We start from the raw sequence: 16,779 nt of genomic DNA on the forward strand, positions 1-16,779 counted from the left end.
TTCAAACTTTGAAGGTTAAAGAAAGAGCTGCTTTAAAAGAAGCTGACAGGCATTGAAAAGTTTAAAAAAAACACTATTTGAGACAGTTACTAATTTAGCGAAGCTTATTTTATTTTATTCAATAAATAGGATCTCATATGTCTACTTACAGGTAAAGGCACCGACATAACTACATTCCCTCCATAGACAGCAGGTACATAAAGAATACTTGTCCCAGTGTGAGGATCTATTCTCTGAACAGGGCTTGGAGATTTCCCCAAATTTGGGTGAGGTCCAAGAGGGGGTGGAGGAGTATATGCTCTAATAGGATTGCCAATAAGTACAGAAGGATTGGGCTGAACTGAAAAATAAACAAGAGAAAGGACTCACTTAGTAACTGTACACATTCCCCTAGACAAAAATAATTTACATCACCAACAGCAAAACACACTTCCCAGGTTTGCCATAAGATAAAACCAAAGAATTATCAGTGTGGAAGAGAAAAGCATATTAAAAAAAAAACAACACAACCATCTTACAGTGTTCCCTAAAATCAGTTTAAGATCTACTGAGGATTCTTTTTGTAAACTAGTATAATTTTAATGTCTCCCTAGGAGCTAGAGGTGGGTTCTTTCAAGAGAGAAAACCACACACACTCAATGAACATTCTTCTAAGACTAGGGAAAAAATATGCACATATCTTCACAATAGAGTTTTGGCATGCAATTGTAATACAGTCACAGACAAAATGAGGATTAAGCAATTAATATGTTAAAAGCATAATTCTGCAACATTTTAAATCACTGAAGCAAACTTTATCTTGAAATGTCAATGACCCAACATTTGTAGGACATAAATATGCTGCAAAACTTCTGTTGCATAGGCTTAAATGGTGTTCTTCAACACTTCTAAATACATAAGCCTTGGTACCGACAAAACCATGTGTTTTCAGAAATGGCATAACAAAGCATTCACAAGACCAGATGTGCTGAATAAAAGAGGTTAAGTGAGTTCCAAAGTGTGTGTGTGTGCACGCGTGCATGTGTGTATCCTCTCCCAATCTCCCATCTCTTTCTAGTGATGAAATTTAGAGTAAACCTCTTATACCATAAAAGCAATTTATCACAGGGCTAATTTTCCACTTACCAATTCCATCATTCTGGAAATGGTCGTTCTGGGTATGATGGAGGCTCTTCCCCTTTATAGAGAAAAAAAACAAATATATAATACTATAAACACATTTAATATTAGGAGAACATTAACTACTTCCCTAATCCTATGCAAATTAAATATATCCAGCAACAAATACAATTTAAAGACTGCAAGTCTGTAATTAATAACCATTAGACTGCTTTGAGCCAACTTTTTTTAAATATTAAGTCATGGTGCCAGGCCTCAATTTTTCTCAGCTTCAAATTAAGAGTATCTAAAATTCTTAAATCATTTTTTAGGGGTGCTTGGGTGGCTCAGTCGGTTAAGCATCTTACTCCGGATTTTGGCTCAGGTCATGCTCTCACAGTACATGGGATCAAGGCCCGTGTCGGGCTCTACACTAACAGTGTGGACCCTGCTTGGGACTCTATCTCTCTGTCTCTCTCTCCCACTGCCCCTCCCCCAGTCATGATCTCACACTTGCGCACACGCACTCTCTCCCAAAACTAACAAACATTTTAAAATAAAAGTAAATAATTTTTTAAAAAAGAAATACATAATGTGACTGGACACCAAATTCTATTCCTTTGCAGCTTCTCTACACATTTTCTATTACTTAAATGACAAAATAAAAAGCCGTTTTTCAAGGGAAAAACATCAGTCTTGATGGAACTGAAATTTCTGAGGATGAGAACCTTTAAAATAGTATGGAGGTAAATAAATATGGCTTGAGATTTATGTTATTTTGAGACTTATTTGGAGGCATCTTAAAGTGTAAAATTTACTGAAGGAACAAGAAAAGACACTGACTCATAATCTGCTCAAGAAAATGTACAAATTGGGAGGCCTGGTGGCTCAGTTGGTTAAGCATCCAACTCTCGGTTTCAGCTCAGGTCACCATCTCCCGGTTCGTGAGATGGAGCCCCGTGTCCTCTGTGCTGACAGCGCGGAGCCTGCTTGGGATTCTCTCTGTATCACTCTCAGTTCCTTCCCCACTAGTGCCCTCTCTCTCTAAATAAATAAACTTTTTTTTTTAAGTCTGTTTCTAAAAAAAGAAAAGAAAACGTACACATTTTCTAGAAAGCAATTTGGCGATACTATCAAAAACATTAAAAATGTACACACACTTTAATCCAAAGATTACACTTCCAGGAATTAGTCAAAATGAACTAATAATGGATTTGGGCATAGATGTTCATCACAGCATTGTTTATACATGTGTTAAATATTAACAACCTCAATGTTCATCAAATGAAGATTTATTACATAAGTAATGCCAGATTCCTATGCCATTAAATGGGATGACTTTAGCACAGAAACAATATTTGAAGAGACAATGGTTCTGAATTTCTGGACTTTAAAAAAAGTCTCTCTCTTTCTCTTGGCTAAATGTTAACACAAAGCCATGATGCAAGTAGCACATTATACAACGTACCCCTCGACACACACAGACCTGTTATTTGTACTTAACATCTGAAAATTAAAGTGGGGGAGAGGGGACAGCTATAACAGAAAGAAAAAATTATTCTTGACCGAAGTAAAAGTACAGTGATGCTTCATTTATGTCCCCGTCAACGTTACGGATTCAGGTCGGCACCAAACATCAAAGGCGTGTGGTCAGTTAGGTTACTTATGAGCAGGCAGGGGCAGTGAAGCTCCAACTCTTAAAAAGTCAGGGGAAAAAAAAAAAAAAAACAGTCAAAAATGAACCGCAGTTGGTCCATTAGGCAGAAGACGGCGTTCCCGGTGACTGGCACTAGCTATAAAGAACAAACGTCCGAGGCACAGAGAAGCGGTAAGGAAAGCAGGGCCCAAGGCGAAGAGTTCAAAGGTGAAAATGGCAGGCAGCAGGGGTGCCCGAAGCAGGTGGCAAGACGAGAAGCAGAAGCGGTCAGAAGTGACCAGAGCAGCCGGGACACACACAATGACGGGAGAAAGCAGAGCCAGTGACACAGACAGAAAGTAAGATCATTCCAAGAGGGCAGTAAGCCATTTAGGTTTCTCAGCCTCTAATGAGCCGTCAACCAGGGGCAAATCGTGCAGAATGAGGGGGAAAAGTGATGTGGTCAGAGTGTGGTAGGAAGAACGGCCTCTGAAAGATGTCCACACCCGGATCCCTGGAATCTGTGACTATGTCATGTTATGTGGCAAAAGGGACTCTGTAAATATAACCAAAGTTGTGTTTAAAATAAAGAGACTATCCTGGATCACCTGGGTTACCTGAGCCACTCGCACCACATGAGCCTTAAAAGCAGACAAGTTTCCCCAGCTGGAGTCAAACGGATGTGGCAGAAGAGGAAGCCAGACACTCCAAGGGAGAGAAGGACTCAGTGTATATTGGAGGCTCTGAGACAGAAAGGCCAAATACAAGAACGGAAGAGAAGCCTCCAGAAACTAAGAGCACTCCCCACTGACAGCAGTCAAGGAGACAAGAACCTCACTCAGAAGCAGATTCCTCCCAGAACATCCAGAGAGGAGGCCAGTTGGCCAACAGCGTGACCCAGGCCTTGTGAAACCAAAAGCTGAGAAACCGACTGTGGCAACCTAGACATTTGACCCAAAGAAATGTGAGATGATAAATTTGTGTTGTTTAAGTCACTAAGTTTGTCCTAATTTGTTGCAGCAACAACAGGAAACCAATTCAAAGAGTGACCATAGTCTAGGTAACCCCATCCTGTGAGGCTGAAAGCACACCAGACAATAACATAGGCCCTGTGGTTGTGGGATATACACTACTCTGAAAAGCAACTGGGGACCTAGCGTGTGAAAGCACGGCGCCTCTCTAAGCCTAGTTCAGCACACCGTACAACTCAATAGAGGAAACGCTTTTCTAGGATGCTTGGACTTAGCATGCAGCTGTAGAGCAGCAAGTGTACGTGGTCCACTGTGTTTAATAGCTTATAAACAAAATAATAATGTAGCAGTAAGCTAGCGCTATGTATAAAAGTCATTCTGCTGGGACAAATCCAAAAGTTTGCTAATAAATCTCAGAAAGTACATCAAAGTATAAAAAAACAAACTTCCGAGGAAGTGGTAAGGATTCTACCAAAAGTATTTTTATAAGCAAATATAGCTCATATTTTTTTTTTTTTTTAATTAGAGAGAGAGAGGGAGGGAGAGAGAGAAAGCACATGCAAGCTGGGGAAAGGGACAGAGGGAGAGAGAGAGAATCTTAAGTGTGTTTCACGTTCAGTGAGGAGTCTGATGCAGGGCTCAATCCCACAACCCTGGGATCGTGACCTGAGCCAAAATCAAGAGTGAGACACTCGGTGCGCCTGGGTGGCTCAGTCAGTTGAGCGTCCCACTTCAGCTCAGGTCATGATCTCACATTCATGAGTTCGAGCCCTGTATCTGGCTCTGTGCTGACAGCTAGCTCAGAGCCTGGAGCCTGCTTCGCATTCTGTGCCTCCCTCTCTCTCTGCCCCTCCCTTACTCATACTGTCTCTCTCTATCTCTCAAAATTAAATAAATGTTAAAAAAATATTTAAAAACATATCGCACATTTCAGTGTGGGAGAGGGGGAGGGGTGGTTTGTAGATGAGACAAGATTAAGATTAAATTGGGGTGCCTGGGTGGCTCAGTCAGTTAAGTGTCCCACTTCGGCTCAGGTCATGATCTCACGGTTTGTGGGTTCAAGCCCCGCGTCAGGCTCTGTGCTGACAGCTCAGAGCCTGGAGCCTGATTTAGATTCTGTATCTCCCTCTCTCTCTCTCTCTCTGACCCTCCCCTGCTCACGCTGTCTCTCTCTCTCTCTCAGAAATAAATAAAACACTTAAAAAAATTTTTTTAAAGATTAAGTTGATAACTGGGGTGCCTGCGTGGTTCAGTCCATTGAGCACCAACCTCTTGGCTTCAGCTAAGGTCATGATCTCACGGTTCATGGGATGGAGCCCTGAGCTGGGCTCTGCGTTGATTCTTTCTCCCTCTCTCTCTGCATCTCCCCACCTCACAATCTCCCTCTCTCTCAAAATAAATAAATAAATATTTTAAAAAAGAAGAAGAAGAAAGAAAAGAAACAACAGATAGTATCTGTTGGATCAGTAAAGAATATTTTCTAAAAAGTTAAAAAAAACAAACAAACAACAACTCCAGGAAGATGTCTGCTTTGGCCTTTAATTACACAATCCTCTCCATTACAAGAAAAAAGCCACACTACACTCTGCTGCACCATAACCATTATTTATTTCTCAGATGCTGAGCACCCACCACATGCAAAGAGAGCCGGTAGGCACTAGGGGCCATAAAAAGTATATAGAATAAGATTTCTGTCTCCAGGGAGTTTATGGCTTTAGAAGAGCAAGTGGATTAAACATATATTTTCTTCACCTTTAAAATGAAAACAAAAAGCAAGCTGCAGGATCTTGCTTCGGGTCCGTGCACGTGTGCACCGTGGCTTGAATCCGGCTGCACCTGTCGTACATATATTGATGCCTACATTCTCGAGTCAGCAAGTAAGAAGAGTTTGCTCTATTATACTTAGGGATGTGCAAAGGGTATAATGATTTTGCAACGTTTTAATTTAAAAAAACAAAACAAAACAAAACAAAAAACAGGAAAAGATAAAAGTTTTTACCTGGGTTCCCTCCTCCCCACACACCCTCAACTCCTTGCTGGTCCCTGCAGAACCTATTCTCTCATACCTCTGGTCTTCTCTGTTGGCTCTTCCTTAAGTTTTATTAATTCACCCAAAAAACACTTACAAGCCACCTATGATGAGCCAGATGTTGTTCTAGGCACAGAAGCTAGAGCAGTAAATAACACAGGCAAAAATCTCTGTCCTACTAGGAATATTTCTAGTTCTTGAAATGTCTCAATGTGAAGCATTACCCACCCCCCCCACCCCCCGCCCCCCTGCACTCAGTGACTCCTAAAAACAAGATCTCTGTGGTGGAAAATGCCTTGAATCCACCTCTTCCCTCTGACCACCACCTCCGACCTCTGCCCCAAGGGGACAAGGGGGCTAACGTCTGATCTGTGTTTCTCGAGCACCCACCACAGCAGCGGGCACACAGAAGAAACTTAACTCTTTGACAAATAAGTTGATTATAAATTTGTTAATAGTTTAAGCTTTAGAAACCTACAAGATTCATTTATGCAAAGTGCTTAATCCCCTGGAAATCCCAAATCGCTAAAGCGTTATTGCACCTTAGGTCCATTTCCATTAAACTAATAACATTCAACAGTATAGTAACACAGACATTCTCTTCTCAGCTTAATCTCTGTTTTCCCAAAAGATTTTCAAGATATTAAAACATTGACTATTGTTTACCTGCTGTTTACATCAAGTTTTATTTTTTAATTTTTTTTTACGTTTCTATATTTATTTTGAGACAGAGCACACATGTGAGTGGGAGCAGGAGGAGGGGCAGAGAGAGAAGGAGAGAAGACGGAGAGAATCCCAAGCAGGTTCTGTGCTAAAACTCACGAACCGTGAGCTCAGGACCTGAGCCGAAATCAAGAGTCAGATGCTTAACTGACTGAGCCACCCAGGCGCCCCAGGGTTTTACATTTTTAAAATGAAGCCTCAAAGTGGCATATTCTTTTACTTCATGTCAATAAATTTAATACCATGCTGATGATTATAAATATACCAAAACAAAAGAATACTAAACATACCATTCTCATAACTTTCTTTTCTATGGTAAGTGCGAGCATATTTTTTTCAGGCTCTGTAGCAAATAAACCAGCTGTCTGCCCAAAATAACTATGGTTCAAAAGCAGAAATGGCCCTGGCCGACCCACCTCCATTCCCTCTGATGGACTACTTCTTATACAACATATACAGGTCAGAGCAGTTCAAGTAATCTTCAAGAAGTTAACCAAATCTTCTCGCTGTCAGATACCACTTGAACTGGTCATCAACAAAGGATTAGAAGTATTTGCTTTCTACAAACAATGTTATATAACATTATTCCTTGTAAATAATATGCTATAAGGGCATGCTTTTAATGAGCCTGAAAGTCCTTTAAACTGCTTTGTTTTATTCATATCTTACTGAAATAAGTCTATCAGCAGAGAGGATTGGGAGGCAGACAGACACCAGAAGCAATAAGGTTCTTGAAAACTTTGAGGAGGACCGTGACATTGAGCATGGCTAACCACCACGTCTTCACCTACATGTCCAAACTCGACATGTTCCTTGCAGAAACTGCTTGCCAGCAAATGTAACCTTCATTTCCAATACTTAAAGTAACTTGCAGCGCAATAAACCTTTGACCCTTCTGGGCTGTTCTCTCCCTTTAACCTCTTCAATTCCGTGAACAGGCTTTACCTTGGGGGGTGACTGCTGCAGTTTGTTGGTATTTCCTGAATGCTGCAGTCTTAGAGCCCGGGGGATAAATTCAGGTGCCAGTGGATTCAACACATACGTCTTCTTTAGTTCTAAAGCCTCTAGCTGAGCTTTGATCTGTTCAAAAGTGATTCCATGCAGGCTATTATTTTCATGACACAGGGCAATAAACCGCTCCCAAAATTTCCTACAGAAAAGATTTACAAGATCAGTTTACAATTTCAGTGGATGAGATCACAGAAATGAACATGAGCAACTAAAGACAGCGTCGAATTCCCTGTTCCCACCCCAAATCCTCAGATCCAACGTTCATCTGGCTATGATTCAGTTATAATCTTTCTACCATATCGAAAGACTCCAGAAGTTTGATTGCGAAACTACAGTCATGTCTAATATTGTGGAAAATACAAATTATGCTCTCAATTAATTTTGGCTGATCAATGCAAGTAATGTGGTCAATGCTCAATTATCCACACTAATCTAGAATGTCAGTTTTGTTATCTATATAATAACTAGGGTTTCAAAATTGAGGCCAGCTCATTTTACTGATGATTTGTACTTTTAGACATAGTCATGTATACATTATGTACACACACAAATTCAGACACATACATAAATTGGACTAATTTGAATTATGGGGCCAGAGTTTCCTGGCCTGGATGACTAAGAAAAGCCAACTCAGGACATAAATCTGAGCCATAAAGTAGATAATCCTCATGAAGATTCTTAAGAAATGACTACCTATCCCTCTATTTTTTTCTTATTCAACAGAGGCTTGTCACAAGCACAACTTAACAACACTAAGAGAGTTAAATCAAGTATGAAAAATACAGGAAGCTGGAATGCTAATTTTAATGTTGATTATTCATTTCTTAATCATATTAATAAATAGTAAAGGTGAAAAATACATTCAAAACTTGTTGCAACTGTATAATTATTTTCCTACAGGTTTGCAACCTGATCTCTGAATATTAAAAATAATAAATACATATTACAAAAGACAACATAATTTTTTAAATTTTAGATGACTATTATAAATATGCATACCTATCTTGAATATGAGGTTCAAATAATGTGTTATTATGCTATGGTTATTAAGACATATGATATGGTTTCTTCCCAAGATGGTATCCTTGTGGACAGAAATAATCAAGATGATTTCAAGAAGCACAGATGAAAAGGTTTATATTTTAAAGTCAGTATATGAATGAGAATTGGGTTATTAATATATTCATAAACTTTGCAGAGTTTAATTGTGGACCATGTTTCTCTTTCATGTGTCCTTTCTACTTTTTTAAAGGTAAGTTTAAGAAATGGGTCCCAAAAAAACTTTAGGCCTACATGTCAACAATTGGAAAAATAAAAGTACCACAAAATATTCAGTATGTATTTTTGACACTAAAACATACAGGTTAACAAGACAGTCATTGTTACAGGAAGTATGTGTTGCTAAGAAATGTAAACAAAAAAGCTACCCTTGATTTTTATTCCTAAGAACGTTCCCAAGGAATCAGAAGGCTTCTTGCTCACAGTCTAATAGCTAAGGAAGGATCTTTAACATAGTACTCAGGAGCTAAACTCCATAAACTTTCCTACCCTTTTGGTTTAAAAAGCCACAATATTCAACTCAATAAATATTTATCAACATGATTCTACATGTTACATTCAAAATAAGTTTCTTTGATCTAATTGATAAAGTATCAGTTTCATGAAATTGCATTTCATTTTGGGTTAAAATTCAAGATACAGCAAAACAAGGAGAGAATGGACTTGCTTTTGCTCTCATTCAGTTTTTAATACTAATTTTTAACAATATACTTTCATTTCCAGCTCATGTACCCAAGATTCTCCAGAACTCGCTCTGTGTTCAAGCTCCTTTTTAAACTCCCTACCCTGGCCCTTGACTGCTCTCACGGACCTCAGATGTATTGAACAGGAACTGAATTAACACTGAGTGGAGCAGAGCCTTCAAACAATCCCACAGTTCACAAGAAGTTAGTAGCTCACTGACAGTTTTTGGCTACAAGATCCCAGAGATCTCAAAGAAACAGTCTGAGAGCTAAAGGATACCATTCCGGAACCCTCAACACTTACAATAAGTTAAACAAGTCAAACTAGTTCCAACAGCAGCCTAAAATCTCCATTTTAAATCTCACTTATCCCTTGACTGACATGGCAAGGTGGGCAAGTGCGTGGATTCCAGGGCTGGACAGCTGGGGCTCATCACGGTTCTGTCATTCAGTAGCCATATAAATTCAGGCAATTAAAGAATATAATCAATCTTTGTAGCGCACATTCCTCACGTGTAAAATAAGGCACCAATAGTATTTATACTATATGTCAGTTTCTCACTTTTAAACTTTGAGAGAAATGCATTTTTCCTTCAAAACTTCTTAAAAAGTTTTCTTTCCTATCCTCATGAAGGCTCTTTCCAAGACTACCGACACAGCCCTCGAAGGCCCCAATACTTTAATAAAATACTACGTACGGCATGTCGGAACACATAAGTGAAAGCTCACTTGAGGATGTCAATTACTCTCAGAGCGAAGATAAAGACTGTGGTTATTTATAGGGTCTACCAATTCTTAGGCACCTCCCTAAAATCTTCACATATTATTATCCATTTGGATTAGAAAACCCACGTATATCTCTACATTGTAAAATAATTACAAGTATTTCAAAGAACATAACTTTAGTTTAATCACTGCATGAACAAAGTCTGGTTTTGTTTTTATACTAACTTACCTTTTAGGATCACTGATAAAAAAAAACATTAAAAACTCACTTGGCATCCTTAGGTTATAGAGGGTATGTGTATACGCATGTATCACACATCTCTACATACATATGAAATATGTTTCTATCTCACTGAGCAAATGGAATTTGTTAATGAAGTAATTTGGTTCAATGGAAGACCTTCTCCAAACACAGTGGTTTGGAGAAATGTACGAATCCCCTCTGGCTCTCCCCACTCAGTGTAGATTTATACAAGCATATTCATCACTTTCTGGGAAAGGCAGGGTAACCTACCAAGAAGAGCTTGGGTTTTGAAGTCAGTGTGACATCTGTTTGAGTGAACCACTTAACAGCTATATGACCCTGGGCAGTAATTTAAACTCTCTGAATCAGGCAGCCCATTTAAAATGCAAATAAAATTCTCACATTGCAGGGTCAGTTGGGATGACTCAACAAGGCTAAGTGTGCAAAGCACTTAACCCAGCACCCGGCAAGACAAAGTTGTCAATAAACAGCAGCTACTATATTGATAGTCATTGGTGTGGCGAGCTGGGGAGGGGTAGCTCACTGCCTTCATTGGGGTTAACAGAGAAACTCTATTTAAAAATACGACAAAAAGGGCGCTGGGGTGGCTCGGTCAGTTGAGCCTCAGATTTCAACTCGGGTCATGATCTCATGGTTCACGGGGTTCAAGCCCCATATCGGGTTTGTGCTGACAGTACAGAGCCTGCTTTGAGTTCTCTCTCCCTCTCTCTCGGTCCCTCCCCCGTTCGTGCACTCTTTCTCAAAAATAAACATTAAAAATTTCTGTTAACAAATAAATAAGCAAAAATAAAAATACAACAAAAAAGATGATAAAATGGTTGCCTTCTAAACTGGTATCCTATACACAATAATCATTCCTCGGAAACTTAATCAATATTTGGAAAGATTTTTCACAAATAGTAAATGGGACAGGGTGGGGGAAGAGAATCCTGATTAACTCAAGAATTCACTCCTCTGTTGTTATAGAACCTAAGTATTATTATCTATGTCCTCCAAGTTTACTTGTATTGTGAGATTAAATTAATTTCTAATGAAACTAGAAAGATTAAAGCACAAATATCCATACACTTCAACTATCAGCTCTTGGTCTAGAACCATGATTAAACTGTCCAAATAACACAGATAATCAGCATTCCAAATTAAGTCACATGATTTTTTTTCTCCCTAAACAATATATTTAACCTCTCTGAAAATATTTTACTTAGCTTATAAATAATTTGCTGTCTTTAATACACTCCAGCTGAGTAGTAAGAAATAAGCAACCAAAAAACCTGGCTTCAAGTTAAAAATTAGCCCTAGATAATTCTGACAGCCTGGCCTCAGAAAGAATTATTCACCTATTTGCTCTGAGAGAATAACAAGTTCTGTCAGAGAAGGGGTGAAAAATGCTGATGTCATGCAATTCCCAGCATAATACAACTCTACAGAAACAGATAATGGCTTTAAAAAAGGAACATTAGGGGCGCGTGGGTGGCTTAGTCGGTTAAGCGTCCGACTTTCGCTCAGGTCATGATCTCGCGGTTCGTGGGTTCAAGCCCCGCATCGGGCTCTGTACTGACTGCCAGCTCAGAGCCTGGAGCCAGTTTCGGATTCTGTGACTCCCTCTCTCTCTGACCCTCCCCTGCTCACACTGTCTCTCTCTCTCTCTCTCTCTCTCCTAGAAATAAATAAAACATTAAAAAAAAAAAAAAGGAACATTAACACTGGGAAAGATTTGGAGGTATTTATAAAGAGAGTACAAAACAAGTTTGGCTCAAGACTATTGTTATACCTATTTATTCCTCCAACAGTTTCTAGTTTTTTAAAATATATGTTATTTTACATGTGTTCTAATCTACCAAATTCTAATCAAACTGTGTTTTCACATTTTTCAAATGATAAATATTTACAAAAATAGTAAAATATCACAGCAATATTCTAGCCGAAATGCACGCTCAATGAATCATAAAGTAACTACACTAAAATTCTCAGGAGAGAAGTCAAATTATTATACCTAGTTTTATTCACTTGTAACCTGGAATGCATATATTCCCTTCTCCAGCTTTTTGTCATTAGCAGTTAAAAACGGATGGTAATCAATTTTTTTAAATTTTTAAATTATCTTTATGAAATTAAGGACACCTTACAACAGGACTGTTTAGCTATGCATAAATAAGTCATGGACTATAGCTATGCATAAATAAGTCATGGACTATTCAAGTGTTGTGTTTTTTTTTTTAATAAAAGGTTAGTTTTTTTAACCTAACCGTAGATCAAAACTACTCAATTCCTTTGTTGGTGGCTTTCCCCTATAAAGTTTATTAACTTCTTTTGAAGTCTTACACTTGAATACATGTACATTACTATTATTAAAGGTCCCAACTGTCTCCCTTCATATATAGTATCCTTTTTGTTCTTTCTCGTTTGCTGAAACAAAACAGACAATAAAATGCTGCCATGTCTATACTGCAATAGAAAACTTGGTTTAAAAAGGCCACCAAGAGCTCTGTCTACTTTAATTCTAATATATCAAAAACAATTATGAAGGGCATAATCGGCACTGTCTGTATCTCTATTGTCTGAACTCACTGCGACAGGTCCTAGGGTACTTATGCAACTTTAAATAAATCCTAGTGTATTTCTTTTTCATAAAGTATATATTAATTTCTGTTCAACTGTTTGTTAATGGTAACATAATTTTCAATGCTACAATGACCAAGTCTTATATAACCAGCTTCAAACAGTTAAAATTCTGATTAACTGGTATAGATCATAAGAATATAAAGAGTAACTTTTAGTTTTAGAACAAATAGTTTTGGTGGAAATAGTTCCTTATGACTACAAGCTACGGACTACTAGCAACACTATCTAGAGACAAGTTATAGCCACTTCTAACCCCTCTAATTTTAAGATCCTCTGGATTAACCAGACACGAAGAACATTTACACTTAGAAGCCCTGAGAGAAAATAAGTAGAGAAGGAAATTCATCAAAAACAACCTACAACAATAATGAAGGGGAGAAAATGAAGCAGCACTGACGTAAAATTCAGTCTCCATCAAAGATACACATATACACGAAATGACCTCAGGACCCGAGCACAAGGTGCTCCCTCTTCCTGGAGCGTTTGTACCCCAGCTGTCCGCAGAGCTCACTTCAAAGTCAGCTTCTCAGCGAGGGCTGCCCTGACACGCCACGGACAATCACAAGCCAGCCCACCGCACCCCCATCACTTCGGATTTCTCTTAATGTTCTATTTTTCTTCCACTGAACTTACCATGTAAAAAACTACATGGTATTCTTATTTTTTTTCTCACTCTTCCTCTCTTCCCCAATGAAATGTTAAGCTCCACAAAAGCAGAGATGTTTTTCATTTTGTTCATTGACTTATCGTCAGTAGCTAGAAGAGTACTTAGAACAGAGCAGGCATTCAGGAAACATCTGCCGAGTGACGACTAAATGAATGAATACATAATTATGAATATATGAACAGACCCGGGGCAATATATGTTTGCGTTCCCATTGGGTGTGAGGGAAGACTGCACCTGATTTTAATTATCCAAGAGGTCAGATAAATAAATGTACCACAGGGATGCACATCACTCTACATTTCCACCTGAATCAGTACCACGCAATTACCTGCATCTTCCGATGGAGCAGAGGGCGATGGGGTCGCCCACCACAGCAACCAGAGACTGTGCTCTGGTGATGGCAGTATTGAGAAGTTTGTAGTTAGATAAAAAACCATAATCTAAATCCTCCGTGGAATCTTCCAGCAGTTGCTCTTTCTTTTTAATTGGTGTCTGTTTGTGTTTACAAGTATGCCTTGTACGTACTGTGCTAAGAAACAAAACTCTGAACTGCTTTCCTATAAAAAATAAATAAACAAGATTCGTAAGACTGTTATTTTGAGTCACGGATATAACAAAAGCATTTTAGTTTTTAAACGTTATTGCTAAATAACAGGGGTCGGTGAGGACGTGGAAACACCGGAACTCTCATGTCCTGTACGGGATGTAAAACACTATGGAAAGCAGTATGGCAGCGCCTAAAAAAAATTAAACATAAAATTAAAACACAGAATTAAAATTAAACATAGAATTAACATATGATCCAGCATTCCTCCTCTGGGTTTATAGCCAGAAGAACTGGAAGTGGGATCTCGAACAGATATTTCATAACAGCATTAGTCACAAGGGCCGAAGGTAGAAGCAACCCAAGCGTCGGACAACAGACGACTAGAAGAATGAAGCGTGGCATGCACGTACCGTGGATACTACTCAGCCTAAACAAGGAAGGACATTCCGACACATGTCCCAACATGACGAGCCCTGGAGACACTATGCTAGATGAAAGAAGCCAGTCACAGAAGGCCAGATACCGTATGACCACACTTCTGTAAGGTGCCTGGAGTAGTCAAGTCATAGACAAAGTAGAGTGGTGACTGCCAGGGGTTCGGGGGAGGAGGGAAGTAGAACAGGGAGAACAGAATGGCACAGAATTTCAGTTTTACAAGACGAGAGGAGTTCTGGAGACGGACGGCAGCGATGGCATTCACAACAATGTGAATGTACTTAATGTCAATGAACTGTGGCATTTTATGTATTTTTAAACTGGAGAGACACTTTCAGAATGAACACCTAAAAATGGCTAAAATGGCAAATTTTACTGAAATTTTTAAAATATTATTGCTGGAATGAGCCTTCATGACTATCTTATCTAAGGTCCCAGTCAATACGAGGACTGTTCTTTGAAGCGGGGTCACCTCTTGCTGACCGAGGCAGACACGGCGGATTCCATTAAGGAAACTATGTCGGGAGTCTAGTCTGTATATTTTTTATTATGCTCTTTCTTACAGTGACACATCTATTCCTTCATTCTGTGACAAATTTCCAAATACAGGTTTAATATCAATCTTTAGTCTTCTCTGGGCCAAACAACCCTCGTTCTTTCAACCATTTCTGACTCCCATGTGGCAGTTTTTAGACCATTACCTCTCCCACGTCTCCTTTGGGTGCGACCTAGCTTACTGGTAATATCTCTTCTAAACGCACACCCAAATCCCGTGGGATTTGGACAACACGTGGTATACTGGAGCTACTTTGTCCTTATAATCTACAAACCGTTATCTCACGAAACCTAAAACTGCAATTGTACTGAACTTTTCCAGCACTCATGTGACACTGTTGTTTCATATAGTTAGTAAAAGCAGAAATTCTACAGCAACTAACTACATGAAGACAATTTAAATGAGCTGCTGATAACTATTTGCTTAGGAAACTCTACATCTAAAAAACAAACTGTGCCCTGGCGTGCCTGGGTAGCTCAGTCGGTTAAGCGTCTGACTTCAATCTCAGGTCATGATCTCACTGCTCGTGAGTTCGAGCCCCACGTCAGGCTCTGTGCTGACCACTCAGAGCCTGGAGCCTGCTTTGGATTCTGTGTGTCCGTCTCTGTCCCTCTCCTGCTCACACTGTCTCTTTCTCTCAAAAATAAATAAACGTTAAAAAAAAAAAAAAATAAGGCACAACCATGCCTTTAAAAATGGATTTAAACAGAAATATCCTTCATGGGTACACATTTTCAAAAATCACTATGAACAAATCAGTCATCGGCTACAATATAATGACAGTAGGTGTCATACGCCCCTGTGACTGTAACTACTGCGTACAGACATGGTGTGTGATGTTCACACAAGTACGGCCACTGAGAACTTCCATTTGTTCCTACTTCTCTTATTTGGATATGAAAATGTAATAAACATGTAAATGAGCCTGACCTTTAATTGTCACATTTGGCATTCAAGAACTTGGTATGGAATGAATACATGGTAGCTTGTCCCGAAAAGAGATCTTCAGAATTAAAAATCAAATGTGCACACACGTTAGGATTTAAGCCTCTGAATAACTTGACTCGTTTCAATTAATACTTACCTTGAACATTTAGCACCCTTTCTACATTAACATCAGATAATCTCTTTTTTCGAAGTTCGGCACGTATCCTAAACACTTGATCAGCATACGGTGTCACCACACCAATACTGCCATCATCCAACTTCCCCCATGCTACTGGCCACTTCCTCCTCAACTCTTCCACACGTTCCACCACTTCGAAGACCTTTAAACAAACACAGAGGTGCACTGAAAGCTATGAAGTGTTTGCAGGAAAGGATACAGTAAAGGAAACATGTATCAAGGATGCCATTTTAGCAAATGTCATTTAAAAACTACCTCAAAATAGGAATAATGCTTTGCAGATACGAACACAGAACGAAAAATTTTATGTACGTTTCAAACAGTAAAATTCTTGCGATAATCCACCCAGTGAAAACATGAATATCGGAGACATATAGTGAGTGGGCAACTGGCCCACACCTTTCGTCCAGCCTCCATTCTTTTTTGTTTTGTTTTGTTTTTAAATTTTATGAGAAAGAGTGAGGAGCAGAGAGACAAGGAGAGGGAGAATCCCAATCACTGACAGTGCAGAGCCCAACGCAGGGCTCAGTCCCACAAACCTTGAGATCATGACCTTAGCTGAAATCAAGAATAGGATGCTTAACCAACTGAGCCACCAGGTGCGCCTAGCCTGCATTCTTAAATG

General features: G+C 39.2%; 1 protein-coding gene across 5 annotated transcripts in view; it reads right to left on the minus strand.

Moving 5' to 3' along the window:
• HELZ (helicase with zinc finger) overlaps positions 1–16,779 on the minus strand; it is a 160,751-nt gene that overhangs the window by 49,313 nt on the left and 94,659 nt on the right. For all 5 annotated transcript variants that reach the window (XM_039235929.1, XM_039235931.1, XM_039235927.1 and 2 more), the window contains 5 exons: positions 16,113–16,296; positions 13,819–14,047; positions 7,403–7,607; positions 1,126–1,177; positions 150–340 (listed from right to left, as the gene is read on the minus strand). In XM_039235929.1, the coding sequence (XP_039091860.1) occupies positions 150–340; positions 1,126–1,177; positions 7,403–7,607; positions 13,819–14,047; positions 16,113–16,296 (861 nt within the window). The remainder of the gene's footprint in view (positions 1–149; positions 341–1,125; positions 1,178–7,402; positions 7,608–13,818; positions 14,048–16,112; positions 16,297–16,779) is intronic.

This window comes from Hyaena hyaena, unplaced genomic scaffold (assembly GCF_003009895.1).
Source record: "Hyaena hyaena isolate Hyena2069 unplaced genomic scaffold, ASM300989v1 scaffold_104, whole genome shotgun sequence".
NCBI classification, from domain to species: Eukaryota; Metazoa; Chordata; class Mammalia; order Carnivora; family Hyaenidae; genus Hyaena; species Hyaena hyaena.